The 12,390-nt window shown below is 37.6% G+C and overlaps 1 protein-coding gene across 1 annotated transcript in view; it reads right to left on the bottom strand.

Moving 5' to 3' along the window:
* Positions 1-1,032: 1,032 nt before the first annotated feature.
* LOC124552479 (molybdenum cofactor sulfurase 2) overlaps positions 1,033-12,390 on the bottom strand; it is a 162,196-nt gene continuing 150,838 nt past the window's right edge. The window contains exon 13 of the mRNA XM_047126760.1: positions 1,033-4,490. Coding sequence (XP_046982716.1) covers positions 4,293-4,490 — 198 coding nt within the window. The 3' untranslated portion in view covers positions 1,033-4,292. The remainder of the gene's footprint in view (positions 4,491-12,390) is intronic.

The following is a 12,390-nucleotide window of genomic DNA, read 5'->3' as shown; positions in this document are numbered from 1 at the left end:
AAAATAAATGAGGCTGGTTGACCAACACATTGTCCTCTCTAGTTATTCACCATCACATAAACATCTGTTTTGTACCTAAGAAATAAAACTATGGAATAAAGCTTAATATTATTACTCTTTTGCAATGTTACAGTCCAGCAATACCTAAATGTTTTGCCTAGTGAAGCATTGTCAGTGATTACCACCAGTCTTTTTCTTATCACAATACGTATTTCACGTGACCCATAAAGCATTCCTGGATAGCCGAGACAGTAAGAGGTTTGCGCAATGCAGGCCTGAGCTTGATTCTGAGTCTCTAGATACAGTTTTGATCTGTCACAGGAATTCAATGTGCATTTCGTTAAAATCTCACATAAAATTTTGTCACCACACATTGAATGATCGAAATCAAACACTTCTAATATAAAAAAAAAGTCTGACTTTGGCTGCATGCGTGACACCAACATGAAAGAAGAGTTTGTTTAGAACCAAAATGAAATGTCATGTGACTAGGGCTCCCATCGGGTAGATCTATCATCTGATGCAAGGTCTTTTTAGTTCACGCCATTTGCGTGACAACGAGGATGACAGAATGATGAAGACAACACAACACCCAGTCCCCGAGCAGAGAAAATCTCCAACCCGTCGGGAATCCAACCCTCGAATGGCTTTCTGCCACACTGGCCACTCAGCTATTGAGGCAGACGGAGCTAATATGAATATAGCCTGGTGAAAGTAAAAGTTTGGCTATTTGAAAAATAACCCTCCACCGCCATGCACACACATAACCTGACTGCCACTTATAATACACTAATAACTGTTGGGGACTGATGACCTCAGATGTTATAACAATTAATTCAAAATAAAAAAAATAATTCTTATTATTAAATAACATCATATTCTGATACAGTCATAAATTCATTCTAACAAAAGAAATAAAAAGTTAGAACCACATTAAAATAATATGCTAATGAACAAAAACATACTACAGCATAGCTCAAATCAGTGTAACAATTGGTTAATATATATGTATTTCTTGTGCTTTACTTTTATTGAAATTCTTTTTGTAAGAGTTTCCCAGTTTAACAAATCATGGCAGTTTTTGTGCAATTTTTTCTACTTTAGTTCTTAGACTTCTAATATTGCACTCAGTTTCTTCTTCATTGTGCAGCTACTGTTGCTCATATGCACTATGTGATGTACTAACCTACTTAAAATGTGCATTTAAAATATTACTTAGTAAACAATAACTAATCTGCAATGCAAGATGTCCTGTCATAAGGTAGATAATTAACAATTTACCACAGGTTAACAATTATTTAAAACAACAATATAAAAATAATTTCAGTCCACATGTAAATTTTATGTACAACAAAATAGAAAACTTAGAACTTGAAAAAGAAAGTACCCATTTGGCTCACTGAGGATTTGCAGTCGATGAAGTGAATGTTGCCTACTTTTTGCAAGTGAAAATGTTTTGTGCTTGTTGCACAGTGTTCTCACTGTGTCTTCCAGTTTTAATATCATTAATGTCTTATGCAACAGAAAGTTTGTCACGTGGTTGCAGATGGTGATGTCGCAGGAGAAGGTGGAGAAATATAAGAGGAGAGTAACAACGGGCCACAACTGTACAAAAAGTTGGGAACACAGGGTGTGCTAGTTTTCTGAACATAGTTTTTACTACACCACCACCAATCATTACTTCACACTATGAGAAACTCAATCATTCAGTGGCACCAGAACACAATGAATGTCTCCTGAAGACTTTTTTTTCCCTCTGAAAATGAGCAATGATTAACGAAAACTAGACAACCTTCAGATGTATTCATCACTTGCAGACCCTCTACAAAATCAGTCACAACCTGCTTTTCTGCATTTTCTTCTTCATAAATCAAATAAGATTTTTTTCTGTAGATTATCATCTAAATCAAGTCATGTATATGCATTGTTTTTATTTTAAAAATCATAGTAATATCAAAAACAATATGGAATTATATTTGTTTTTACAGGAATCCATTTGCAAAATAAATGCATCTTAGAAAATTTTATATACCCATTATACATATCTATTGACAGTTCAATACAAGCATCAAGTTTTTGTCACAGATGGTTTTAATGAACATTACAAATACAATACTTATTTTCAAACTATTTGAAATGGCTAAAAGCAGGTTTTGCAAAAGTCATATATTTCTACTACAATGTACAGCAGAATACATATGTGTCATCATGGGGCAGAGTCCAAAACTGTCACTACCCAAAATTGCCTCAAATTTTAATTCTTACCCTGCTACAGACATGCTCTCTACAGTTCGTGCTAAGCGTAGCTTTGTTGTGGCTGCACTGATCACCAAATGCTGAAACCTGTGCTCAAAGACGGTGTTCGAGCTGCTAAGCAATATTTATCGTCTGATTTTAAGAAAATTATTCGCTGAAAAAATTTCATTTTTGCACATCTTACAGTCTGATTTCTTTGCTTGGTAAAGAACTGAATTACTTTTTGTTATTGTCATGGTTACTGTGCTGCATCAAGTTAAGTAAAACATTGCACGCTATTTTAAAGAGTTTGCAAAGGTAAAAGCAAACTGTGTCAACTTTGTTTATGGTTGATTTTAGGTCATAAATTTCAGTGTATGAAAAGTAGATAAGGTATAAAACTTTTATTTGAAATTGAGAGCTCAATGATCTCCTTTTGTTCTCGAGTTACTGTCACACACATTGCACCCATTTCCATCACTGCAATTTGGGAATTGTGTGGTTGTAACAATCATCATATTTCATAAACAGTTCAAGATATAGAAACAAGGTTTTTGCAAATGATAGCATGCAAAGATGCACATATGTTAACTGATAAATACTTGAAACTTTTTTATCCACAAAGGTAATTGTGGAAGTAACTCATAAGCAACAGTGAGAGGTTGGCGTGTGGTTACACACATACACGCAGTAGCATTGTAGTAAACCACACGCAGTGCCTGTAAACGTGTCAACAGCACCTGGGGAACAGCGGAGCAAGACACGTATACATGTCCGCAGCAGCTAAAAGGTTAAATATTCTTGATGCAACCTGTTATAAATGAATTCACTTGTTCATATGAAATGTCATGGCACATTAAAACTGTGTGCTCTACAAGGGCTCAAATCCAGACCTTTATCCCGCACAGGAATGCTTGTATAAAGATATCCAAGCCCTGGCCCACCCTCACATTTCCAATACATTGCTTTTAATTTTCAAATTTTACAGAGGCTCTACTGCATACTTTGTAGATTACCACTCCCCAGAAGAAAGGATATCACGAAGAAATTACTAAGCCAAAGCCTGTGATTTGTTTCTAGAATGAAACTTCCGCTCTGTTATGGAGTGTGCATTTTGTACGATGCTATAAAGTCAAAATCAGTGCATAAATAAACAAATTGTAAGTAGCTCCAAACACCCGTAAATAATTAAAGAATGAAAAGCATAAGAAGTCACATAACCAAACACTTTATATATAAATCATGTACGTAACAGACAATGGATCCAAAAATAATAATTTCAGATCTCACAAAATAATAATATCCTGCACCATGGGAAGTAATGCAGGAGAAACAAAACAGACACAGAAGAGATTCCATACAAAAATAAATGTCACTGAAAATCTATTCTTACTGTCCTATTACACAGCCGGCTCAAATGGTTCAAATGGCTCTGAGCACTATGGGACTTAACATCTGAGGTCATCAGCCCCCTAGAACTCAGAACTACTTAAACCTAACTAAACTAAGAACATCACCCACATCCACGCCCGAGGCAGGATTCAAACCTGCGACCGTAGCAGTCGTGCGGTTCCGGACTGAAGTGCCTAGAGCAGCTCGGCCACCGCAGCCGGCCACAGCTGTCTCAATGGTATAACTTGCCCAGAAAGTGAATCTTACTTTTACTCATATTACTACATTGTGATGTAATTATTTTTGTACTTGTGTTTTCTACACTCGCTTAGATGTCCATGTCGAAACATGTTTCCCTCACATTGCTACAATCGAGGTAACTGTACCGCACCTAGACAATATAAAATAGTGGCTGGTAGATATTTTAATTATTTAGAGGATAGTTATTGTTTCACAACCAAGTAAGCATTCTGGAAATAGTGTGATGGTGAACTTAGTATAAGGAGGTGATAGGAACATGTTTCAGAATAACAACAGCAATGTCACAATATGTGCAGGAGTAAGGCACTTAAAACACAAATTGAAAAATAGGAATCAGTACGCGAAGCACTAGTACGCCAGTAGCTGCTCGCCATTGTGCGAGTCATACAGTAATACTGGAGAGGCTAGGGTACAGGAACGATGACTCTGTCACCAACAGAGATCACAGCACTCGCACTGTCGTGGTGGAGCTGACTGAGGTATACACCGAATCTCATCTTGCCACAGAACACCTCGGACAGAGTCCTCAGCGGCTCCCTCGTCTTCTCGCCTGTCGCCTGGTCGACGCATATCACCTGGCAGCGTGTGCAGGGCCCGTCCACCTGTACAGAATTGACTATCTTGAAAATGACAAAAAAAGCTAATGGACATTACAGGCTGGCTCTTATGTTTTCTTCATGTTTATTCGATGTGAAGGTCAATGCCCAGTGAACTATTAACAGGAGAAATAAGCACAATTCCCAAACAAACTTGAAAAAATCTCCTTTGAAGGTTTCCAGGCACTGTTCAATGCAACACAATTTGATGTTTTTAAAAAATTAGTCAGTAGCCAAGAGTATAGGTCTTGTAGTAACGCAGACACCAGTTTGATTCTCAGAAGTACGTTTACATCTACACGTACATGATTACTCTGCAGTTCACATTCAAGTGCCCGGCAGAGGGTTCATCAAATCACCTTCACGATATATGTCTACTGTCCCGCTCTCGAACAGCACACGGGAAAAATGAACACTTAAATCTTTCGATGCAAGCTCTGATTTCTCAAATTTTATTAAAATGACCATTTCTCCCTACTTAGGAGGGTGTAAACAGAATATTTGGAGGAAGAAGTTGGCGATTAAAATTTCATGAAAACACCTCACCGCAACAAAAAATGCCTTTCTTCTAATGATTCACAACCCAACTTGAGTATCACATCCATTACACACTTTCCCATATTTCCTGGTAGTAAGAAATGAGCTATCATTCTTTGAACTTTTTCGATGTCCTCTGTCGATTCTATCTGGTAAGAATCCCACACTGCACAGAAATACTCCTGTAGAGTACAGACAAGCATAGTGTAGGCAGTCTCTTTAGTGGATTTGCAGCATCTTCTAAGTTTTCTGCCAATAAAATGCAGTTTTTGTATCACCTTATCCTCAACATTATCTGTGTGATCACCACCATGTAAGTAATTCATTATTGTAATCCCTAAGTACTTGGGTGAATTGACAGCCTTTAGATATGTGTGTTTTATCGTGTAACCAAAATTCAATGGGTTCCTTTTAGTACTGATGGGGATGAATTACCACTTTTCACCCCATACAAATATTGTGTCAATCATATTGCAATTGGGTTTGATCTTCTAATGACTTTACTAGGCAGTAAATAACAACATAATCCACAAAAAATTTAAGATGGCTGTCCTAAATGATTTATACAGATTTCGAACAGCAAAGAGCATACGACACATCCTTGGGAAATGATAGTTATCACTTCTGTTTTACTCAATGACTGTCAGTTACTATGAACTGTGACCTTTCTGACAGGAAATCATGAATCCAGTCTCACAACTGAGACAACACTGTATAGGTGTGCAGCTTGACTGGATGTAACTTTATTTTTTATTTTTGTTACAACTCTATTTTCAAACAGAATGTTAATCAACAAACACTTAATCATAACCTTGCTTCATAATAGCAATAACAACATCTTTTTATTTTTAAGTACCAATCAAATGAAAACGTAAAATGTCAAATAGAAAATAAAATACTGTTCTATGGACGTTTAACAGTGTTGTTGGTGTAGATAATTTCTTCATTTATGAATAAGGCATTTCACATATGTGTAACAAATTTTAATTTAAACTCGTGTGATTAGTAATTAAGAATAATAAGAGTGTTATTTTTGTGAAAAAATTATCGATTATTTATTAATAAACATTTCCATTTGAAAATAAATATATAATTCAAATAAAAGTACAAAATAAATCAAAGCAGTGACTTTACAGTTACAAAACCCACATGCTATGCACTCCACAACTGGCATCTCTGTTAAAATTCTCAAAATGTGTTTATGCAACAGTGCTCCAAAATCTTCAAACACAACTGTTTTTTAGTTTGTTTGAGAACTGCATTGTACTACTTTAGAAAATTTCTGTCTGGGCACTGAACTTTAAATCCCAAATCATGAGGAAATCGAGGTGGGCAGAGCAGTTCATGAGATTCACTTGTAGGACACTATCCAATAAAAGCTGTCACATGCATAGAGAAACTGGAGATAAAGAGCAGAAGTTTAACATAGCTAAGGAAGCAGCAACTAAACATTATAGTGGTAATTTGGAGTTAATACAGTATACAGATCAAATTTCTAAAGAGTTTTTGAGGTGTTCGAGAGTAGCCAGGCATATAAACAACACTGAAAAACACTGCTGAGCTAATGGACAATGTCCTCCCTAGACCTAACTAATAAGAAACAAAACGCACAAAAAAGAGTTAGCAGAGAAGGAGAACATTCTCTGGAAACTCAGCGATGTTCTTTTGTTATTAGTTTGTGACATGGTTTTTTACGTATAGTCATCCAATCAATGGTTTTTGTACTCCAACAATGAAAAATCCAGGATAGACTAATGACAATATTATGAAAAGGATAGATTGCTACTTACCATCACACACATACACACACACACACACACACACACACACACACACACACACAAACCATGCTCTCTGTCTGCCGGAGCTTGTTTATACACTATCTGATAAAAATTATCTGCACACCTATTAGCTGACATTTAAGTGGGGTGTGTTCACCTTCCACTTTTATGATAGCTTCAAAACTGCTAGCAACACTTCCAATGAGGTGTCTGTTATGTCCCCAGAGGAAAGGCAGGGCATCCTATCTCAATGGAAGTGAACTTTAAAAATGTTAACTCGTCCCAAAAACGTTCCATTGGTTCACGTCTGGACTCTGGGCAGGCCAGTCCACTTCAGGAATGTTGCTGTCCATAAACCACTGACTCACATGTGCTGTTTCATGACAGGGTGCAGTGGTCATGCTGATACAACCAGTCATAATCTCCAAACTGTTTCTCTACTGGTGGCAGTACACGATGCTGTAAAATGTGTTCGTATCCTCCTGTATTTAGTATTTTATTAAACACAATAAGGGAGCTGCACACTAACCGTAGAAAATAACACCACCTTCTCTGTACTTCACTAATGGCACTACATACGGTGGCAGACATTCGTCAAACACAAACCCTCCCACTGGATGCTACAGGGTTGAGTGTGATTCACCTCTCCGAATCACTCGTTCACAGTCTTTCACTGTCCAGTTGTTCTTTACACCACCTCACACATTACTTAGCCCTACAACAGGAATGTGCCAATTGAATGTCGCACCTCATTCTCCTCTGTCTACGGGTATTCACTGTGCGAGCTCGACTACTGGTAGCACTTTGGAACATACGAGTTATTCCTTCCACTGGTTTTGTTCAATTATTTTTATAACAACCCTCTGCAATGTTCGAGGACCCTGTCCGTCAGTAAGTGAGGTGCGTCTCTTGCCTCGATTTAGATGTGGTCGTTCCTTCACACTTCCACTTTACCATCAAATCATGAACAGCCAACTTGAGCAATGTTAGAAGAGTTGAAATGCCCCTGACAGATCTGTTACTCACATGTTACTGACCAGCCCCAATAAAAAATCACTCAGGTTTCGTGACCCCAAGCCATTCTGCTGAACTGCTTCTCTACTGACCACACAATACTCCCTGCTCCCCCTTATATTAGCAGGTCCACCTCATGTTATATAGTGGTCAGTTTTGCATTACATACGGGTGCCCTGATACTTCTTATCTGATAGTGTAAGCGCGACAACTGCTGAGTACCTCAACTGTATGTAAGTGATCACTTTCCATTATTTGCATTCTATCCAGCACTTTCCAGTATCATATTAAGATTTGTTCATCTTTTGTAAATGCACACCTATACTTGTTCCTCATACCAAAGGCTTCTCCTTCCTGGGAGTATCTATAGAACACGATGAATGAACAAAAGTCAGAATGACGGTACTCACAACAGGCATGTATACGGTGCCCTGGGAAGAATGGCCAGTACTGAGGAACAATCATTTGAAGCAAAACTATGTAGTAAATGTGGGCTCTAAAATGCACTGCTTAAGAGCTATGAGCTCCTCTTCATCTTCAATACTGTACCACATATCTCCTCTTCTTTAAACACTTTGCTTTCCATTTCTTGAGAGATGGTAGTATGGACCAAAGCAAGAAAACAAGTGTCCAGTGGACTCTAAACTGCATACCTTAAGAGCTATGGGCACTTGTTCATCATTGCTACAAAGAAACTTTTCTATTCAGCGAGTGCTCTTAGCTCTTACGGTATGTCTCGTCAACTTTTTTACTTTGAATGATCACTCCTGTCATATCCCTGAATATTCACCATTTCTCCTGGGACATCCTGCATAAAAACTCTATCATAGCTTTCAGAATTAACAGTTCCTTCCTTATGCTGAGATGAGGGATAGGCTGGAGAAGGTTATGAAGGAAACAAAACAGGTGGGTCTCCACTCATCTTTACTATCCCCAAACTATCCTTCTCTCCTTTCAGACTGAGGAAATACTAGTTATGAAAGCTAAGATGGTGTTGTGTATTTTTACAAACCATCCATCCAAAAAGTTACAAGACTGATATTGTTTCTTGGTGCTTAAGTGAAATCTGGACAGCAAATACAATGACAGCTTGAACCAATCAATAACTGTAAACAACACGTCACAAATCACAATGGAGCAACATATCTTAATCATGTGTTCTAGACATTCTCCAAAATGTTTTGAAAATGAGAAAAGTGAGAGAGAGATTCTGTCTGCACAACTCAGCTTCTGAACGAAAACAAAGACTTGTGAACACCTGCTGCAGCTAGACTGAAATGAAAATGTGTACAATTCTTTTCGGGAAAAAAATCAACACAGTCCCCCAGACTTGGTGTTATCAATACAAATCCACACAAAATAACAAAGTGCAGAAATTCACATGAAGGACAATACTTTGACAACAAAACTGACATTCGAGCCAATGTGATGCACAAGTTGAACAATGTCCCGAAAAAGGACTTTTCTGGCAATGTCACATGGTTGTATGATCATCCTGTGCATCATACTCACTTTGGGGTAAGACTATGTAGAATACTTGAAGCATTAAAACCACCATCCTAACGTTTCTGTAATTTTTTTAAATTATTAATCCAATCTGAAACCTTTTGGACTGTCGGAGTATGTGGCTATCAGCAGTACCGACATTTTGCCTTCTGTCTCAAAATTGTATAGTTTTCTCCACGAATTTTTCCTTTTGACATACCTGAATAAGCTGATTGAAAACAAAATGATAAAAATTCAAACTTTATCTGAAGACATTAGATTAGTGGGGGTATATAACAAAGTCAACAGGAATTCCAACACACATGTATCTCTACTAATTTTATGGTTTTTCAAACACGACTATTTGCCAACCATCATTCATCTACTCGGTCTCACAGTTTTATGTAAAATATAGCAGACTGATGTGCAGAGTACACAAACACTATTCACACTTGCTTTCGAGTTCTCTCTCTCTTTTTCTAGTAAAAGTACACTCACATTTGCATATACAAGCACACAGACATCCAAATGCCCTGTCTCCGTGTGGTTTTATGTACAAATGTGCGTACTTCTGCCAGGAAAAGAGAAAGAGCTGGAAAGCTGGTGTCACTAGTGCTTCTGTGCTCCACACATCACTCAGCTATAGGCCAGTGGTTCCCTCTCTCTTATTTTACCTGTTGTTCCATCCAGAATTTCCGTAATTTTTTATAATGTTCTCAATTCTTCTTTTTTACATAATTTTAATGGAATCAGTAAATAAGAGTAAAAAACAAAGCTTTAAATAAAGCTATACTCATGTATTATAAATTATTTATGAAATAGGGCAGCAGATAACATTAGCTTACAGAGAATAAATTGACATTTAACTGCAATTTAACACAATGCATGCAGTTTCTGACATGGAAATCTTACAGATTCAAAATTATACTGTTCCAAGGTTATCAAACAACCAGTGGAGTCAAACATCTTAAATTCTTAGGACTGAAAATAGATATTAAAAGCTGTCTTGTCAGTATCACAGTCAGGGTCTTGTGAAGAAACTAGATACTGCCTTCTTTCCTATGAGTAATGTCCCCCCCCCCCCCCCCCCTCTCTCTCTCTCTCTCTCTCTCTCTCTCTCTCTGACACTCAAATCAATAAGTTTGTTTACTTCAAGTATTTTCCCTCTATTATGTTCTATGGTATGAAAAGGACAGACTATTATTCAGTTGGGTTCCGGTGTCAAGAGACATTAGCCGTGAGTGTGTCAGTTGCGTGTGTGAATGTGTGTGTTTTCTATTTCGGAAGGAGAACATTTTTGTCTGAAAGCTTACATGTTTAGCAGTCTTTTTCATTGTGCCTGTCTGCAGCTCAATGCTTCCTGCATGCAGTGAGTAGGAATCTATCCTCTTCATATTGTTGTTTTTTCTATTGTTTGATACTCTATGGAGGCAGTTCTCAAAGTGGAGGGCAGAGAATAACAGAAGAGGGCACCGTCTTTCACTGAAATATTTATATTTCAGATTATGTAAGAAAAAAATTTCCAGTGAACAAATGTTGCAGTGTCAGATTCTCATCTCCATGAACCATCATTAATGTGCTGTCTTGTTTCACAGGAACTGACCAGTAGATCCTGTCAGCAGGAATTCTGAGAAAAGGGGGATGAGTAATATTTCATCACACCGCCTCTGTCAACGATCACTGCACAGTTAGCTAGATACTTTTAACAACCAGTAATGACAATAAGCCAACTGAAAATATGCCCTCCACTGCTTCGCAACAACGACTGCATGAATAGATTTTTGATCACGACATTGTGACTGTCCATTCAATTTGTAGCAGACTTCCACAGCCAGTTTAAAGATAGTGAGATAACTAGAAGCTGAATTCTTGTGCATGTTCATTGGAAGTAGGTAATCAGATTTAAAATAAAGTGATACAAGTTCTGGCATTCTCATGGGTGAGTGGCTGGTTGACAGGGGTAACGAGACATCCCATGGAAGTGTCTCTTCTCCTCAAAAGGATGCAGTTCTGACAAAGAAAAGGATGCAATTCTAAAAAGGAAAACGACTCAAATTTAATCAACAAACATTCTTTCGCATCTTTCTCTGTTTCTATCAGCAATGTTAGTTCTAGATGCAGAATTATGTGTAAGTGTGTAAATATCAAGTTCATTATTTGACATAGGCTTTACCAGCACACTTTTGAATGAGGAATGAGCACAGTGTGTTCTTTGTTGCGAGATTTTTGCCAACAATCGCTTGAAACCTTAATTAAGAGAGATCTGCAGACAAAACTTCCAAATGACGTAAATAAACCTGTTGAATCTTTTAGGTGTCATGAGCAACAACTAAAATGAAATATTAGGTCCTTCAATAAAAGGGCATCAGTTCCTAAGAAGGCCCTAAGAACATTCCTAGAGGTAGCCAGCTTATTTGCAAAATCCAAATCATCACATAGTACTGGTGAAAAACTACATCCTCCTGCAGCTTTAAAGGTGTGCAAAATTGTACACGGAGAAAGGTTTGCCAAGAGTCTGAAGTTGATACCACTCTCAGGTGGTAACATGGCTCATTGTATTGATGAAATAGCTGCTGACATGAAAAATCAATTGCTGCTGCTGCATCTTTGTGATAGCCCAAAATTCACCCTCCAATTTGGTGACAGCACTGCTATCAGTAATCCTCCCCAGCTTCCTGTTTTTGAACACTACTGTTATGAAAATGAAATGCTTGAGGACTAACTATTATGTGAAGTTCTGGAGGGAAGGACTACAGGTGAAGGTAATTTCTTTCTTGTGAATTCCATTTTTATTGACAACGATGGGCAAGTTGTGTTGCTATATGAACTGATTATGACAGCATTTACCAGAACTAAAAGTGGGTTCATTGCAAGTGGGTGTACTGTTTCTCCCTCTGTAAAATTAACACACTGCTTGATACACAGGAAAGCATCAATTTCTAAATAGTACAACTGGAAGTCAACAGACTGATTAACTGATTAATAATACAGTTAGTGTTGTAAATTTTGTGAAACCACGAGCTTTAAACACTACATTATTTTCCAATCTTTGCAATGATATGGGTTCTACTCACAATTGGCTCCTACTA

Source organism: Schistocerca americana, chromosome 10 (genome assembly GCF_021461395.2).
Source record: "Schistocerca americana isolate TAMUIC-IGC-003095 chromosome 10, iqSchAmer2.1, whole genome shotgun sequence".
NCBI classification, from domain to species: domain Eukaryota; kingdom Metazoa; phylum Arthropoda; class Insecta; order Orthoptera; family Acrididae; genus Schistocerca; species Schistocerca americana.
The sequence above is the reverse complement of the archived record's forward strand: the minus strand, read 5'-3'. Positions and strand labels throughout refer to the sequence as shown.